We start from the raw sequence: 19,439 nt of genomic DNA, 5'->3' as shown, positions 1-19,439 counted from the left end.
CTTTGGATGTTTAAAGATCTTCTCACTCTGGCTTTAACTTACATTCTGCTCAAGCAAACCTATGCATAATATTCTTTTCTATACACAATATTCTACCTTCCTTTCTTATCAGGAAAGGTCTGACTTTTAAGTTAAGAAGAAAGCATTTAAACTCAATCTTGGAAGGAGCTAGGGATTCCAAAAAGTGAGAAGAGGAGAAGGAAGAGCATTCTAGGCATAAGGGATACCCTGTGGAAACATACAGAGAGGGAGAGGGAAGTATAGTAGAATGTCTCATATGGGGAAGAGAAAATAGGTCAATATAGCTATTTTGGCCATATTGTAGCTGAAGAGGACTAATGAAACAAGCCCAGAAAGGCAGGTTGGAGCCAGATCATGAAAGATTATCAATGCCAAAAATTATATTTTATTTCATGGAACTTATTGAACAGGAATGACATGATCATATATAAACATTTACAGATTATCAATTTGGCAATTGTGTTGAATCTGGATTAGAAAGGTGAGAAACTAGAGATCAAGAGATTAATTAAGTGGCTATTATAACAAAACAAGGTAAGTGGTAATAAGCATCTGAGGCAGGGTGGTAACTGGATGAGTAGAGAGTATCATGCAACTGAGATATTGTGGGGCTTGGATACTGACTAAATATGAAAGATACCTTTCTGTCTATTTTGTATTTACTTATTTGCATGCCTCACAGGTGTTTAATAAATTCTTGTTGGATTCCATTGAACTGAACTTTAAACAAATCAATCCCTCCTCTCTGGACCTTAGTTTCTCCATCTTGAGAATGAATGGTTAGACAAGATCATTCCTTTTAAGCTCCAAATCATATGGTTCTATGCTTTTGACATACTAACACAGGAAATCTGAAGCACACAGTCCCATATCACAGTCATATACGCAGATTAGGTTCCTTCTACCTCCAACAAACTCACTGGTAGAACTTTCTTGCTAGAGAAGTAGAAACCTTGATAGATTAGCTTCCTGCTATTTTGTAGGTTTATTTCTCATGTGTTCCCTTCTCTATTCCAAAGGACTCTGAGTCCCTATCTCCTTTGGTTTTAGGAAGTCCTCACTGGTTATCCACATCAAAGTAGTCTAACCAAGAAAAGCCTCCCTCCCCCTATTCCCACCATGATAATTCAGTGCCACATTGAAGTAAGCAAACATCTATTAAGTACCTACTATGTATCAAGTACTGTGTCAAGTGCTGGGATTTCAAAGACAAAATAACTTCTCTGCCCTCAAGGAGTATACATTGTGATATGTGTTTATATATAAGCATATATTTGTATATATAACACATATATATAATATATGCAAGGTAAACTAAGGGTCCTAGGAAAGACTTTCTACAGAAGGTAGTCTTTAGGAGTCCAAGAGATGAAGATAAAGAGAAAGCATTCCAAGCATTGCCAAGAACAGCCATCAAAAAGGCACAGTTGATAGGGTATTATGTAGGATGTCATAGGTCAAGTTCTAGCATAAGCAAAGACCTACTTAGATGATATATTATAACATGTTAGAGCTGTAAAGACCCTTATAAATTATCTCATTTTACCACCACTTCCACAATTTTACTGAGGCTCAGAGAAGGGATAGATACTTGCCCAGTCACACAGCTAGTTCATGGTAGAATCAAGATGGCTCCTTACCTAATGTGGTGCTTTTCCACTATAACACATTACTGCACTTCTCTGGGCCTCAATTTTATCCTCTGTGAAATGGAGTGCATGTTTCTCTTCAACAGATCATATTGTCAAAATTCTCACAGTTGACACAAACATGTAGTGTTATTTCTCTTAAGGATAACTTACTGGGCATGATGAATTAGGAAGTGTTTGATAAACATTCAAATTTTTTTTTGTTCTCAGTCTCAAATGGAGCTGGACCAAAGCAGAGACCCCAAAGTGTGTCAAATTCTGCTTTAGAATTGTATACAGTTAGTACTTTGAAAAGCAGGGAATCAAGTATACTAGTTCTTTCAAAGGATAAAAACTGTTTAAAGTTTTAATTGCTTGATGAAAAGACATGCTTATTGAATAGCCTTTCTAGCTATATGTGCTCATTTTCAAGCACTGAACACAGGGCAGGTATGAAATGAATAGTTGTTAAATTGAAAATTGAATTCTATGTTTGTCTTTTTAATTGACTAGATCTAGGGCTCATAATATTCATTGGGTGGGAATCAGAGAAGGAATAAAATGTGAAGTCCTAACTCCATGCTTCTCTTACCCACTCTGATTCCCCCACCAAATATAGTGCTCCATGGTGTATTTTATATTTGTTTCCAGTACTATGTAGGACTTAGGAAGTCCTGTGAGCATAGGAATAGGAACCTGCAGGGATAGAAGCCTGTGAGAGGTGCAAATTAGATTAAGGAATTGGGGCCCACAGTTCCAATAGTCTTTTGATGGAGAGAGCTATCTGCATCCAGAGAGATGACTGTGAGAACTGAGTATGAATCACAATGTAGTATTTTCACTTTTTTGTTATTGTTGCTTGCTTGCTTGCATTTTATTTTCTTTCTCATTTTTTTCCTTTTTAATCTGAGTTTTCTTGTGAAGCCTGATAATTGTGGAATAGAAGAAGTTCACATTTTAACATATATTAGATTGCTTGCCTTTTAGGGAAGGGGGTGGGGGAAGGGAGAGAAAAAATTGGAACACAAGGTTTTGCAAAGGTGAATATTGAAAACTATGTATGTGTTTTGAAAAAGTAAAAAGTTTTATAATAAAAAAGGAATTGGGGCCCAGGAAAGCAGTAGGACACGTTTTGACTGATGGCTTCAATGAAGAACCCCTCCTCCCTGGCTAAGATTTATTGATCCTGCTATTATCTAGGATCAAACTTTTGACATAATGGGGCATCTCTCTATCACCATATTCTATAGAGATACAGTGGGAAGGCATTGCCTATGACCTGTGAGTTCAGATGAAGCAGGTGATCTGGGAGACATAGGATATAGATTCATATTAGTTATATTACAAATCAAGAAATTAAAGTACAGGTAAGTGAAGTAGTTTGCCTAGTGTCAAAAAGATAGAAAGAAGTAGCAGAGTTGGGATTTATATTCATGTCCTCTCATTCCAAGTCGAGTCCTTTTTTCTTCTAATTCAAACTGTAGCCCATAGTTTTTGTAAAGTCCAAGAAATAACAACTATTACAAGTTATAGCACAATATAAAACAACTCTTAATTTGTGCTGTCTCAGGTCCTGGGCCAGATTTGACCTTCAGGCTGTATTTTGCTGACCCCTGCTCTAAATCAGGCTAAATGAACCTGACTAAAATGACTTTGGAGATCAGAAAGTGCTAAGAAAACAGAGATAGCCTGGGCCTAGGTAAAGGAGTCGGTGCTCAGAAAAGATTCTGGGCAACCAACTAGACAAAAAGAAGGAGGGTGAGCCTGCTCCAGAGCTCAAGTTGTCTGTGAAATTGTACTCCTATATCCCAGACAACCTCTTCCGTGATTGTAAAACATGTCTGTCTCCCTGTCCATAGAACAGCAGCTCTAGAAAGATAGTTCCAGTTCTCTCTCCTGCCCAACATGGCTTTAAGCTCTCTCTCTCTCTCTCTCTCTCTCTCTCTCTCTCTCTCTCTCTCTCTCTCTCTCTCTCTCTCTCTCTCTCTCTCTCTCTCTCTCTCTCTCTCTCTCTCTCTCCCCCCCCCCGTTTCCCTCTCCCTCTCCCTTTCCCTCTTCCTCTCCCTCCTTCTCTTCCCCCCCCCCCCCCCCCCCCCCCGCTTCTTTCTCTCCTCTATCCCTCTCCCTCTTCCCACTGTGACCGGCCAAGGAGCCGGAAGCAACCCAGCAGAGAACCAGGAGGGCTCAGCCCCTTCCCGCCGGGTACTCGCCCCCGCCTCCCGCTCCCAGCTCCTCTCCCCCCTCCTAGCTCTTTTGCTTCCTAAATTCTCTCCACGCTTCGGGAAGAAGGCGGTCGCGAGGGAGGGAAACACGTCTGTGTCCACTCCCCAGCGGAACCTAGCCGCTGACAGGGAAGGGAAAGGAGGAGCAGCTCTGAAGAAGATGCCCTCCAGGAGTTGAGTTCTCTATGATCTCCTTTAGAGATTGGGGTAGGGGCGGGAGGGGAGCGGTGTGTATGTGACGGAAAAGGGCTGCTTTCTAGCCTTCTCTAAGCTTTCTTAATCCCTGTTGGAGAAGGGGCGGGGAGTCCTGTGTTTTGGAGCGCCGCCGCGGAACTGGGGGCCAGAGCCCTGATCGCTGCAGTGCGCGGAGGGGGTGGGGGAGAAAGCGGGGAAGGGAGAAGAGGGCAGTCGGTTACCCCTGCCTGAGCAGTACCCGGAGCCAGCCTCAGGAGCCAGGAGAAGAAGCACAGCAGGGCTGGGCCGGGCCGGGTCGGGCCGGGTCGGGACTGGGAACCCTGGTAATAAAGTCTCATCCCCGCTGAGTGGAGTGTTCGCTGTCTGTGCATGCAGGCTGCAGAGTGGTGGGGGCAGTGGTGGAGAAGGCAGCGGCAACCGGAGCGGGGTCCTCCTAGACATCTCCTCACTCAAAATGAATGACATGGACTCCGAGGTGCTCCCTCTGCCACCCCGATACCGTTTCCGGGACCTGCTACTGGGAGACCAGTCATTCCAGAACGACGACAGGTAATGGGACCTGGGAGAAAAAGGACGCGCCAGGGTCAAGGGTATTGGGGAAGAGGAGAGAGGAAATTTGCACGATCCCTGGGCAACGCTGGGTCTTGGGTGGACTGGCTTGGCCTGAGCTGGCTGAGGTTTGTGTTCTGTCCGTGGTGCTGAAATAGTGTACCTTTCCTTCTCGTGATTCTCCAGTCCTCTACTTTCTTCTAAAGTTACCTGGCCTGCCTTTATAACGGCCGGGTGCCGAAACCCTGTCTGGATATGCCTTTAAAGTTGGCAAAGGGAGGATGTTTGAATTTTAGCGAAGACAAGAGAAAGGTCTTAAGGAAGTGGCCTTCTATGTTACTGTCATTTTAAAATTGTCCTTCCCCATGTAGTTAGTAGTTTTCATGTTTTGGGTGCATGGAACTTGGTCACTATTAATTGACCTATATGACTGCTAGGTTCCTCACCTGACTGGAAAAGTTCATTTCTGACTCCCCTTTCCATTCTCTGCCTGTGGGTTTACTAAAGAAACTTGAACTTGAGTCCTGCAGGAACAGAGTCAGAAGAGCTAGCTTAGAAAAATAATTAAATGTAAAGTGAATTGGCAAGATGCTAGTTGATAACCTAGCAGGAAAGAGAGAGAGAGAGAGAGAGAGAGAGAGAGAGAGAGAGAGAGAGAGAGAGAGAGAGAGAGAGAGAGAGAGAGAGAGAGAGAAGAGAGAGAGAGAGAGAGAGAGAGAGAGAGAGAGAGAGAGAGAGAGAGAGAGAGAGAGAGAGAGAGAGAGAGAGAGAGAGAGACGGAGAGATTACAGAGAGAGTGCTGTGGGGGAGGATTTTTAAGTGTTTGTTTCTGGCAAAAATAATGGCTGTCATTGATAAAGACTTTAGCATTCTGGAACTCATTAGGAAAAGCTTTTTATCTCCTCTTGTGAATATGAGTGATCTTTTAAGTCACACTATCAGAAAACAAAAGTATGGTGTTTCTCTAGACCAGAAACGCTTTCATTGCATTGTGTTTTTAAAATGGTAGATCTGATTCACTCCACAGAGGTCAAAATTAAATGAATGTGTATGAAAGGGAGGGTTTTTCCTCCCAACAGGGACTATTCAATTTGCTGGATTAGAGTATATCAAGATTTACTTTCTTGAAATTGAAAATTGATCTTGAAGGCCATAAATTGGGCTCTTAGAATACCCTATTCATCACTAAAACAAAATGTTTTTTTCAAAATAAAGTCATTGTTTTGGAAAATATTAGAGAAAAAGCCACAGGAAATTTGTTCACAACTAAGTTAAAAACAACATTATAACAAGATGAAATGTTCAAACACATGTCACAAGTGAATGTTGAATTTTCTTTGGTAACTGATTGGACAATACATTGAACAAAAATTATTTTAATGCAATCAGCACCATAGAATTTAGAGCTAAAAGACCCCTCAGAAATTATCTCATCTAAATGGCTCATTTTGATTGGATTAGCATGTTCTAGTTATAAAGAAACTCTTTAAGAGAAAATACTCAATTTCCAATCTTTGTTTAAGTAGCCAGAGGAACATTTTGTATTGCTGTTTAAGTACATTCGAACCAAGCCAATATTATTAAGGTTAGATTTATTTTGTTACTGTCTTGGATTTTCTTGCTAGTTCCTTTCTCATATTGGTGTGGATTTAATGGTTTTATATGTACACTGGGGAGATTGTTTCCCCCCCAAAAAAAAAATCAATCTGTCTGAATAAGTTGCTAAACTGTCTCAAGTCCATTGAGCTTCCTATTCTGTTGTAATTAAGAGAATTCTGGAAAACAATGCCAACACTATAGGAGTCCTTCGGACTTTAGGAGAAGGGAGGAGTAACACCCATCTCTCTTGAGCAGTACCTAGGACTTTGTTCAATAACTGTATATTGTCACATTTTATATGATTGTATCTTTTACATTTTGGCTGATGAAAGGAACATGCATATATATGAATTCAATGTCTTCTGACCTAAGAAATGCTGAATTAAATGAAATATTCTTCTCCCTCTTTGTGATGGAGGTAGAGTGAAGAAAGGAGGAGAGTGGCAGTGCAAAGGAAGTGAAATTAAGTAGAAATGTGTTTTATGATATAACAGGAAAAGGCAGACCCTTGGCTTATAAGCTCTATGTGTCACATCAGGAATTTATTTGATATATCTGGATAGTTTGGGGCATGTTAAGGAAAAATGTACCATCATGTTATGCCGGAATAATTGTAGCTACTGAAAACTCTAAGGTTATCCTGTGGCTATTCCAAATCTAGAGCTTGCTGGCTAGATTGTGGTTGACATTCTTTTATGTGAATACATAAACAAACTTCCTCTCTAAGAGATGAAATCAGTTAAGTAAGTTTTATATAATAGGAGTGTATGCTCACCTTTGGATATTTATTTTAAAATGCCTGCTATTTGATCTTTGCATTTTTTGAAGTAATGACATACCAAATCCTTTATTTTGTCTTGATAAAAGGAAATATAACTTGAATAGTTACCAGCATATTTTGATATCTCTTTCTCCCTCGTTTTGCTTTCTCCTTCCCCAGCATAGTTGGCTTTTGGTGCTTCCAAAGTCATTTCTAGAGCTGTTAACTGGCGTTGTGATTCTTTAATGTTTTGCTTTCCTCCATTGCTGGCTACAAGCATGAAATCATTCAGCATCCTTCAAATATAATAAGAGTTTGCAATAAATGTTTATTGAGTTCATCTACATTGTATCACTGAAGAAGTAATAAAGAGGACAGGAAACTACAGAGGGGATTAGTGAAAAACCAGAATCTTTGTCTTTGGTTAACTTCTGACTCCTAAACTTTCTTAGTTGCACTGGACAGTGACTCATCCTCTAAATGTGAATCTCTGCTAGAATAATGATAACCCTGTACAGACTAGGGACTGTGACAGAATGAGGTGATAAATCAGGAAAGTGATTTCAACTTCTAAGCCTACTCTTAGAAAGGTTGGCTGGTAGGTGTGAGAGCCTCGTGCCAATTCACTAATTTTATGGCATGACTTCCCTGTATCCCTTTGCATACAGCTCATGTAATAGTATATTCAGCATGTGGGGGTGGCATTATGACTAAAGAAGGGGTTTGTTCAGAAACTTTCCTAAAAAATTGACTGTTTGGCTTATATTTATTTGACTGAAACAAATTTGGAATATCTAAGCCTAAGGCAAAAACAAAACAAAACAACAACAACAACAAAAAAAAAGTCTTTCTATTACTTTTATAAATTAAATCAGCAACCCTCACACACTGAGCCCAAAAAAAACAGTTATATCTGAAGTCTTGTACTAGTTAACTCACTGCCAACTGCCTGTGTGAGAAGACAAGGAATTGGCAACACTAATTGGATAGCTTTCTCTCTCCCCAAACCTAATTACCCAGAGACAAGGCAATCCACAGAGGCATTTAATAAAATTGGCCACCACCCTCATTCAGGTTGAAATCCTCTCTGGAGATCTTTCTACTCATGTTTCTCCCTAGTTGTTCTTCCTGCCCCTTCCAGGAAGGGAGAAAACAGAAAGGGTTTTAAGCAGAGATAGAAAAAGGGAGAGGGATTCTGGATTATTTGAACAAGAACTGTTCTTTACCTCTCATGTTGACCATACTTTGCACTAAATCCCACTGTGCCAAACACCAGACAGGAAAAGTAAGAAGGATAGAGGATGTAGTATTGAACTGAATTGGATTAAGTTGAAATCAGAGCAGCTGGAAATCGAGCTTCATATAAGCTTGTGTAGGGTGAGTTTACCAAATGGTATTCCTTCTCTGTGCTCTTCTTTTTTACTCACTCAATCCCAGGAATATGAATGTACTTGCTTTAAAACTCTTTCCTGCCACAGAATCTGACTCTAGATAATAACTCATTTATGTGGAACTTTAAGATTTACCAAAGAAAAAAAAAGTTTCCTCAAAACAACTGTTAGAACATGTAAAATGTATGGGATTACCTGCCATCGGGGGGAGGGAGTGGAGGGAGGGAGGGAGGGGATAATTTGGAAAAATGAATAAAAAAAAAGAAAAGAAAAAAAAAGACAATATAAAGGCAATTTTTAAAAAAAGAAACTCAGGATCACCTCCATGTTGTGAGGAACATGAGAGTTTTGAGGAAAGAAGCTAAATAGCTCATAATTAGAAATATTAAACTTTATCACTTTTAAATGTACAATGTACTTTTCTTATAATAACCCTGAATAGCAGGAAGTACAATATAATTCATCTTTAAAAAAACTGTTAGAGAGGTTATGTGAACATTATTATTATTATTACTGTTATACAGATAATAAGACAGAGGCTTAGATGATTGAAATACTTTGCTGAGAGTACCACAAGTCACACCTAACAAGATCGATGATTTTCTTAGCACATTACACTGAATCTTATATCTATTACTAGCTCTAGATCTTCACCAGACACAACATGAGTCTCAGCTGGAAGAGAGAGGAGGTGTGCCTGCTGAAGCAAATATTAATTGCTCAGGTTAGCCTTTTTCTCTTTCCCCCCAGGAACTTTATTTCAGGAAATGGCTTTTTAGGTCTATTCTTGGATATTTCCCAGGTCAAGAATGCCCTCTCTCTACCATTTTTTATTCAAGTCTTTACTTTCTATCTATTTCTTGCTAAATCTTATTTTTTTCCTTTCTTCTCTTAGTTCAATTTCTCTAAACTTCCTTTTCTATCAACATTCCTAAGTTTATGTGACAGGCTCTGATAGTGCTACTATTAAGACTTCATGTCCAGTTATTAGTGTGTTTCCAGGGGCCCCAAGGCTATTATTTTCCAGGGGGGATAAAAATATATGCTACAGTGAGTCACCACAGACTTCATTTACTCAGGGTACAGAACTAACAATTGTTACTACAGCATCGGTGCTGGTAATGGTATGTGCTTTTTAATACTCCCACATAGGTAAATGGTGATAAAACTGCCCAGTAAAAGCCAATGTTTCACTTAGAGAACTTCAATAGTTTAGGACAGATTAATGAAAAGGAAGAGGAAGCAAATCATTCCAAACTCATAGCTAGTTATTTTGTTGTTCTTGTTTGAACAAACAAACAAACAAAAAAGGGAAGGTGGAGGAAAGATTATTAATTACCTGTTCTTAAACTGGAAAGATGATTTAAATCCAGGATAACTAGCCAGTCAGGAAAATGTTCAGGAAAAGCTACTTCAAAAGTTTTAATTATAATGAATTTTACAAAGTATGTAGGAGCTCTGGAATGCTATTTATTCCATCAGAAATATTCCCCAAAGTCAGTTGCATGGACTTTACCACCAAGAATTCTACCTTTGTCAGGTGTAGTTTAGGGAGGTCATAGTTACTCGCCTTACTGAAATGTTATCCTCATAGGCAAAGTATTCTGTCCAAAAACTTCCTTAAATTTCCCTTTAGAATAAACTTTGAATCTGTTATTTTTCTTAATTTTTAAAAATTTTAGTGAAATATTTAAATTGTAAAAAGAAATCCTATTTATACTTTATTATTTTATGTTAATAACTATTCCTTATGTTTGATTAACATTTTCTAAAGATTTTTCACATATATTGCAGAATGATTGCTGATCTTTATTAGTAAAGAGAGTTTCTTTACTGGAAGTTCCTTATATCAATGAAATTAGGGCTCTCAATCTTCTCTCTTCCTGATTTCAAAATATAAACAGTATTATGTAAATGATGCTGATACCAAAAAAAAAAATCTAACTTCAACAGAAGGATTCTTAGTAATCATGTCTAAAAATTGAAACTGCACTCAGTCATAGATTAATCTCTAACCTGACCAACTATCTTGAAAAAGTATGTTTTTAGTTACAGGAAAACTTAAGTGAATAAGTGAATTAGGAGAGCAAGAATAGTTTACCATATAAAGTTGTAAACTTTATTTAAAAAAAACAGGAGACAGAGAACATTATGAAATAAAAAATGGATAATTTTGATTACATTAAATTAAAAAGGGTTTGCACACACAAAAAAGCCCAAGCAGCCAAGATTAGAAGAGAAATAGAAAGTTGGGAGACAATTTTTATGGCCAATGTTTTTGATAAAGGCCTTGTTTTGAAAATATATACAAAACTGAGTCAAATTTATAAAAATACAAGTCATTCTACAAAATGAGAAGATGAAGTTTTCAAATGAAGGAATTAAAATCTATCCATAGTTATATGAAAAATTGGTCTAAATCACTATTGACTAGAAAAATGCAAATAAAAACAACTCTGAAATATTACCTTACACCTAATTGGTTAATATGACAGAAAAGGAAAATGATAAAATGTTGTAGAAAATGTGGGAAGATTGGAATACTAATGTATTTTTGGTGGAGCTATGAATTGACCCAATCATTCTGGAAAACAATTTGGAATTATATCCAAAGGGCTATAAAACTGTTCCTGCCCTTTGATCCAGCAAAACTAGTACTAGATCTGTATTGCAAAGAGATAATAAAAAACTGAAAAGAATCCACATGTACAAAAATGTTTGTAGAAGCTCTTTTTGTGGTGGCAAAAAATTGGAATTGAGGAGACACCTGTCAATTGGGGATTAGCTAAAGAAATTGTGGTATATGAATGTAATGGAATATTATTGCTCTGTAAGAAATGATGATCAGGCAGATTTCAGAAAAACCTGAAGAGATTTACATGAACTGATACTGAGGGAAATGACCAGAACCAGGAAAGCACTGTACATATTGTGCAATGATCAGCTTTGATAGTCTCAGCTTTTGTTAGCAATACAAGGATCCAAAACAATTCCAAAAGACTCATGATGGAAAGTGCTCTGCAGAGAAAGAACCATGGTGTCAGAATGCAGATCAAAGTATACTATTTTCACTTTTTTGCTGTTTTTTTTCTTTCTCATGATTTTTTCCTTTTGTTCTTAGTTTTCTTTCACAACATATCTAATGTGGAAATATGTTTAATATGATTATACACGTATAGCCTATATCAGATTGCTTGCCATCTTGGGGGAGGGAAAGAGAAAAGGAGGAAAATAATTGGAACTCGAAATCTTATAAATGAATGTTGAAAACTCTCTTTACATAATTTAAAAAAAATACTATTAAATGGAGGGAAGAAATTAGGTTAAGTGAGAAAACTTAGTAAAGCCTATCCCATTACTAGAAGAATAGCTTGCATAAGCAATATGATGGATCAGAAACTTGTAGATGTGGATAAATTTCAGCCAAATCCCCCCCAAAAAAAATAGAAAAAAGAAAGAAAAGAACCCTCTACAAATGGTTAAAATCTTTTTTAAAATTTTTTTGCACCTTCCTAAAGTGTTTATTTATTTATTTGTTTATTTATTTTAAATTTATTCTATTTTTTAAAAAATAGAATGTGAAAAAAGAAAAACAGAAATGGAATACAAAACTAAACAAAACAAAACAAAAACATTATCATGGGCCCAGCAGAATATCAGGAGGATTCAAAATATATAACAACAAATACCAGTTCAAGAGAGTGTGTACATACACACACACACACACACACACACACACACACACACACATATACGAAATTATATTCATGAGTGCTCATCTTTTCTTTACTTCCTTGTAGATTGTTCTTTTGTTCTTTGTTGCTTACCTTTTTTTACTTTATTCTTTTTTTCCCTTTCAACCTCCCCTCCACCCCCAAGCAGGCTATAATTAAGAAAGGATAGTTATGTATACATATGTAGATATATACATACACAAACATATACACAAATCCTGCACACACACACACACACACACACACACTCACAAACATACACACACATATCTTTCTTATCCCTGCTGATTCTTCTTTAATCCCATTCCTTAATTTGCCCTATAATTACATAACCTCCCCCCACCCATGAATTCCACCCTTGTCTTCTTCACTCACCCTCTACTTCCAGGTCTACCCATCAATTTCCCCTATTTCTTCACTTTCTTTTCTTTTTTTTCCCTGAGGCAATTAGAGTTAAGTGACTTGCCCAGGGTCACACAGCTAGGAAGTGTTAAGTGTCTGAGACCAGATTTGAACTCAGGTCCTCCTGACTTCAGGGCTGGTACTCTATCCACTTCACCAACTAGCTGCTCCAATTCCCCCTATTTCTTTATAGATTTTGAAGTGTGCTATACTCTTTGTGATATATATGTAATATTCCTATTTAATCTATTCTGGATAGAACTCTTGAGCCCTCTTCTCCCCTTTAATGCCTCTGTGTCTATTCTTCCTCTGTACATCATTTGCATAATATGATTGCTCTTTTTACCTTAACTCTGCCCCAATCTTTCTTTTGAGCTGCCCTATTTTTTTTATTATAGCTTTTTATTTACAAGATATATCCATGGGTAATTTTTCAGCATTGGCAATTGCAAAACCTTTTGTTCCAATATTTCTCCTCCTTCCCCCTACCCCCTCCCCCAGATGGCAAGTAGATCAATACATGTTAAACTTGTTAAAGTATATGTTAAATATAATATATGTATACATATCCATACAGTTGTTTTGCTGCACAAGAAGAATCGGACTTTGAAATAGTGTGCAATTAACCTGTGAAGGAAATAAAAAATGCAAACGGCCAAAAACAGAGGGATTGGAAATGCTATGTAGTGGTTCACACTCATTTCTCAGAGTTCTTTCCCTGGGTGTATGAGCTACCCTATTATTGATGTCAATCTTAAACATATGGTATATACACTTACCATGTAAAAAAAAAACATAAACAACTTACTCATGTTGAGTTCTTTGAAACTGATCTTTGATATTGGCTCTTATATGTAAATTTTCCCCTTAAATTTGGGTTTGGTTAATGGAAAATCCTGAAAATCTCTAAGTTCATTGAATGTCCATTTTTTTCTCATTCAATATTATAGATAATTTTGCTGGATATGCCATTTTGGCCGCAGGTCTAGTTTTTTTGATTGTTGTAGATATGATTCCAGGGCCTGTGATCTTTTATTGTAGCTAAGTCCTGTACGTTCTAATTGTAACTCCAGCATATTTGAATTGTTTTTTTTTTTTCTTGTTTATTTGCAAAATGTTTCTCTTTGATCTAGGGATTTCAAAGTTTGGTAATAATATTCCCATGTTTTCCACAAAGGATCTTGTTGAGGTAGTGATTGGTGGATTTTTTCTATTTCTATTTTCCCCTTGTTTACTACCATTCCCAGACAATTTTCTTGGATTACTTCTTGCATTATTGTGTCAGAGTTCTTGGTCATAACTTTCAGGCAGTCCAATTATTCTTATATTTTCTCTTCTTGATTTCTTCTCCAAATCTGTTGTTTTCTTTATGTTTCACATTCTGATCTATTTTTTCATTCTTTATAATTTGTTTTGCTATTTCTTGGTTTCTCATAGTTTCACTGACTTCCCTTGCCTAATTCTAATTTTTAAAGTTATTTTCATCTTTGAGTCTTTGTATCTACTTTTCTAATTGGTTAACTTTTTTTCATAATCTTTTTGTTTTTCTTGGATGGTTTTTTTTTTAGTTTTTCCTCCATGTGTCTGAGTTCTTCTATAAAATCTCTCTGGTAAAATCTCACATTACTCTTTGGGATAGAAGCTTTTTTTACTTCAGTGTTCTCCTCTGAAGATGAACCCAATCTTTCCTGTTTCCAGAAGTAAGTTTCTTATGGTGGAGTTCTTTCTTCTTTGCCAATTCATTTTTTAATAAACGTTATTGGTGTAAACACCTCTAATGATGGAGAGGGGGGATGGTGTCTTTAGCTTCATTTCAGTTCTTCCTTCTGACCTGGAACCCCAAACCAAGAGCTCCGCCCTCCAGCACATGCTACAGCCGACAAAGTCCCTGCCCCACTGCCTATGTATACACCCAGTGCTGGTTCCTTCTGGCCCAGCGCCACAGTAATGTAACATAGTTGGTTGGACCTGATGTTCCTGATCCACTGAAGTTCCCTGGGTTTTCCCAGATTCAGATCCCCAATTATTCAAGCTGTCCAGGAGGGGAAAGTCTCTGTGGTTCCCGCTGAGGCTCCAGTTAGCCCTAGGGCTTCCTCCTTGAAGTTTCTGTGGAGCTAGCTCAAAGGTGTTTGCATTTCACATGGGTTAATCTTCAGCCTGAGGTCTTTCTTCAGATCTTCTCCGGATGTACCTGGAGGACCCCTGTTCTGCCCCAAGACATCTTGATTTTTCACCAATCTATATTCTCTCTGAGGCATAAATTTGTCTCATTTGTAGAGGAAATCTGAAGAGCTTGGAATTTGCCATCCCACTCTGCCATTTTCCTAGAATCCTCCTCCCTTTTAATGATTTCTTACCAGAGAACCCTAATATTTAGAGCATTCATTCAGAACCCACAGAGCCTCTGTGGAGCAATGGCAAGAATATAAGGAAACCCAAAGGCTTACTCAGGACTGACCTCAGGGCAAGGACTCTCTCAACACCATAATGACCCTGCAGCAATATTCCCATATTCTAATACCACACAAAATTGCAGATGCTAATTCCTCTGAGCCACACAAAGGAAAGGAGAACATAAGAATGGTCAGGGGGCTAGCATCCATGGCTGTAATGACACAGCCTGAAAGAAGAGAGACTAAAAAGCATCTGGGTCAGACCTATTACCCCAAAGGTTATTCAGGGCAGAAACCAGGCCAAAAAATCATCCAATAAATGAGGCTGAGGAAAATTTTCAGCCCAGCTTCTAGAGTCTACCTACTACTAAAAAGAGAGGAAGCAAGTGTTGAGTCAAAGTGTCATGTCAAAAAGGGGCAGGGGATGCTGAAATACCAAGGATATCAAGAGAAAAAGGTCTTAATAAAAGTCCAGTGGATAAAGCAGATAAATCAACAAGAAGGGTCTGAAAATCAAAAAAAGAGAATGAATAAAACATCAAAGAGAATATAAATATTAACAAATATTATAATACAAAAGAAAGTGAAATAATGCCTAATGGCACATAAAATCTTATGGACTCCTGTGAGCATAATAGTTCTAAAAAGAAATAAGAAATTAGTAATTAGATATAAAATAAAGATCAGAGTCCTCAATTTGAAATTTTAAGAATCACAATTAGTTGGTCATGTATACATATATTGTATTTAATTTATACTCTAGCATATTTGACATGTATTAGTCAACCTGCCATCTGGGGTGGGGGGAAAGGGGGAGGGAGAGAAAAAATTGGAACAAGGGATTTGGCAATTGTAAATGTTGTAAAATTACCCATGCATATATCTGGTGAATAAAAATTATTAAAAATTTTAAAAAAGAGAGAGGAAAGGCCTTGAAGGCACTGAACCACAAGGAATAAGAAAGTTAAAAAAAAAAAAAAAAAAAGAAAGAAAGAAAGAATCACAATTAGAAGATTAGGACAAAAAAAATGAATCTATGATGGAGAAGCTTCCTTAAAAAATTATAGGAAATAAATGTATTTGAACCCCAAAATACCAAAGTCAAGATTAACAGAGGGTCAAAAACATCCTCTTCAATGGGAAGAAATTTTTCTGACATTTCCCAACCTTTTTAATCTGTTGAAAATAGATAAAAGATTAGCTTGCCAACACCAAGTACTTTTACCCTCAAGAGTTGAAGTGAAGCAAAATATTTTTTCAAACAACTACTTGTGGAGAAGAGGTTAGTGGGGGGTACCCCAGAGGCTGCCAGAAATATCAAAAAGAAAAGCAACAACCTAGAGACTTTGGGAAAGGGGACCGCCTACCCAGATTGAGCAAAGATGGCTTGTTTATATCAGATGAATCTCTTTTTGGCCTATCCTTCACTTGTACTCCTGCTGGGTACCCTCTGTCATCTCCAAGAAAGAACTCACCCCAGGCCACCTGGCAAAAGCATAACTGTTTGACTTATTATCAGGCAATGGAATGGGGGTTGGGTAAATTGGCAAGAAGAAACAGCTGGACATATAAGCCAGGAGTTTACAAATCTTAGCTGCAGTCAAGAGTCCTAGAGCAAGAGTTAGGAAGTCATTGCAAAATGTCTAATACCAATTTGTTTGCAAATAAATATTCCTATCTCTGTAATATAGAGAAAAAGGACCAGCCTGAGAATTAGGAAACCCAGATTCTAATCCTAGCTCTACTGCCATCTTCCTTGGTGACCTTGAGCAAGTAATATTTCATCTCTGAGCCTCATTTTCCCCATCTGTAAAATAAAGTTGCAAACTGAAAAGGTATCCCAACTTTCCAGGAACTTGAACATTGCTTTGCAATTCTTCCTCAACTCTTTTCTATTACGTAACCATTACTGTCTTTATATGAATGTTTAATCAAATTGTAGAAATATAAATGTATTAGTATTATAAATTTAAGGCGAATAGGCAGTTTGATTTAAAACACTAGACTAAATGAAGCTTCTCTCCAGTAGAATCTTTCTGCAAATTTAAATATACAATAACATTCATTCAAGTATGCTAATGATTTCAATGGAGATAGGACTTTTTGCTCAAAACAAAAGAGTGATCTTGTGAAAAGAAATAAAAACATAATAATAATATACATATATAATAACTGCTCTGGGCATATTAACTGATGGCAGGTCCTCATCTATGATGCACATAGGTTTAGCCACTGGTTTTTCTTAAAGAAAGGGAACTAGATGACTTTACTGAAATGAATATTGTATCACATTCATTCCTAAAGGTCATCTTCCAGAAAATCAAGTTCTTGAGCTGTTTTTATTTGTTTTTTGAACACAGAGACAGAACAAATTTCTGCACCAGGTAACAACATAAAAAAAAAAAAAAAAAAAAAAAAAAACATTCACAAGCCAAATTGACTCAATAGAAAAGATTTATCATTGAATAATTTTATCATTTCCAGAAGAACTGAAAAACAATGCGGTAATCTAGACATTAGGAAAATTGTCTCTTATCTTGGTTCCAGACAATGTTATTGCCCTGCTGCCATTTATTAGTCATTCTGAATACACCTAACTCAGTATTAATAGAATTTGAGCTTAAGCTGTATCTCCAGAAAACTGAGGAATGGACTTCATTAGCAATCAGTATTCTCACTGGATACCTACCCTATCCCCCTTGTGACCAACAGCATTTGTGAAATGGCTGGATAAGGTAAAGAGGATGCATTGAGGGACAGAGCCATGGCTGTGTCCAGGATCAGAGCCCAATCAGTGGCTAGGGTTAGTGTGTGAGTAGAAAATAATTATTATTTTTTTCTCTATGTTTATCTTATTGTACAATTGAATAATTGTGACCTATATAAATTATTCTCTCTATATTCCTCTGGGACAAGATTAGAATTCAATACCATTCAACAAAAACTTATATATTCTAATACAAAGACAAAATATAATCCAAACAACTCTTTCCCCAAGGAGCTTACTTAAATTTTACTGAGGAAAATAAAAATGTCTTCAGATAAGTAAAATATAATATGTTAGGTATATGCAAAATAAAAAAGAGCAGAGGGAGAGAGTAGAACTTGGGAAAGGTAGGAGATGGCTTTTGAGCTAAGTCTTGAATGAAAGATATCGGAATTCTAAAACCAGAGTTAAGGAAGGAAAGCATTTAAGACATGAGGACCAGACTGGACAAAGATACTAAGATAGAAGGCGGAATATCCTGTACAGGAAACAGGAAGCACAGAATACTCCAAATGGTTTAATACAACTTTAAGCTGAACAAAGACTTTGGAATACCTTTTAGATTAGCTTTTTTAGAATATAGTGTGTTAAGGGAAGAGATGTTAAAAAAAAAAAAAAAAGCCAATTATAAAAGGTTTTGATTGCCAGGAAAGGAATTATGCATTTTATCCTAGAGGTAATAGGAATAAAAAAAACTGAAGCTTTTTGAATAGGGGAACTGTACTTCAGGATTATCAGTTTGACAGCCATGTGGCAAAATGGAGATGAGAGAGATGAGAGTGAGGGAGACTAATTAGGAGGCTATCTCACTTGTTAAATTAGATGAGAAGTGAAAAGAGCCTGAAATAGGATAGTGGTCATTAGATAGAAAGGGAGAGATGTTAGAAATATTGTAGAGGAAGACTCAAAAAGATTAGATACTCTTTTAATATCGAGGAGGGGAAGAATGGAAGTATTACCAGTAAGTCCAAAGTAACAAACCCAAGTGGTCAGGAAGATATGGCATCTTTGAAACAAATAGGAATTGATCTCAGGATGCAATCTCAGCTTCTAATTTAACTTTAATTTAATTAAAATCTTCAAATGAAACCATGAGCTCCAGCATTGGTGATCACAACCTATTTATACCTGACCATCCATATGATTCTTTTCCATGTTCTCCAATAAGATTTGTCTACCAAAGTGCTGGAAGTCTTCCCTCTTTTAGTTAACATCATGAGAGTAACAGTGTAGCATGTGGGCTTGCTATCAGTAATTCCACTCTTGATTATATGACAATATCATTTCCTTTTCCCATCTCACATTTCTTTAATGGCATTTTTTGTTTTGGTCATTCTTTATAGTTCCTTTTCAATGTGTAAAAACCTATTCAGAGTTACCATGTGCCTCTCCAGTGCCCTATAGCTTTTTAATTCTTTAGAGGCTATAATTTTCCATATCTTGTCATCATAACAATAATGGTAGAAGCTAGTATTTTTTAAATGGATCTTTATTTCAGGGGAAAGTTCAGGGTCACTTGTAATGTGCTGTTGTCTCCAGAAGCTGCCGATCGCTCTCTGGGAGATCTATTGTGTCAACTCAGATCTCTTGGACAGATTCTTCTTCCTGCAGAGAGCAGCCTCAAGTCTGGTCCAGAAACAACTCCCTTTTTCCTCCAGAGCTGCCCTCTTTATCCTCCCAGAAAATGGGCGTGGGATAATGCAAGGGCTTCTGGGAAAAATTACTTCAACCAATGAACTTGCTCCTCCTAAGCATGCAAGCTCTTCCCCAGGAATTCA

At 37.2% G+C, this 19,439-nt stretch overlaps 1 protein-coding gene across 3 annotated transcripts in view; it reads left to right on the top strand.

Moving 5' to 3' along the window:
- Positions 1 to 19,439, top strand: part of KCNT1 (potassium sodium-activated channel subfamily T member 1) — a 220,413-nt gene that overhangs the window by 31,354 nt on the left and 169,620 nt on the right. For all 3 annotated transcript variants that reach the window (XM_074294123.1, XM_074294122.1, XM_074294124.1), the window contains exon 2: positions 4,442 to 4,615. In XM_074294123.1, the coding sequence (XP_074150224.1) occupies positions 4,442 to 4,615 (174 nt within the window). The remainder of the gene's footprint in view (positions 1 to 4,441; positions 4,616 to 19,439) is intronic.

This window comes from Sminthopsis crassicaudata, chromosome 2 (assembly GCF_048593235.1).
Source record: "Sminthopsis crassicaudata isolate SCR6 chromosome 2, ASM4859323v1, whole genome shotgun sequence".
NCBI lineage: Eukaryota > Metazoa > Chordata > Mammalia > Dasyuromorphia > Dasyuridae > Sminthopsis > Sminthopsis crassicaudata.
The sequence above is the reverse complement of the archived record's forward strand: the minus strand, read 5'-3'. Positions and strand labels throughout refer to the sequence as shown.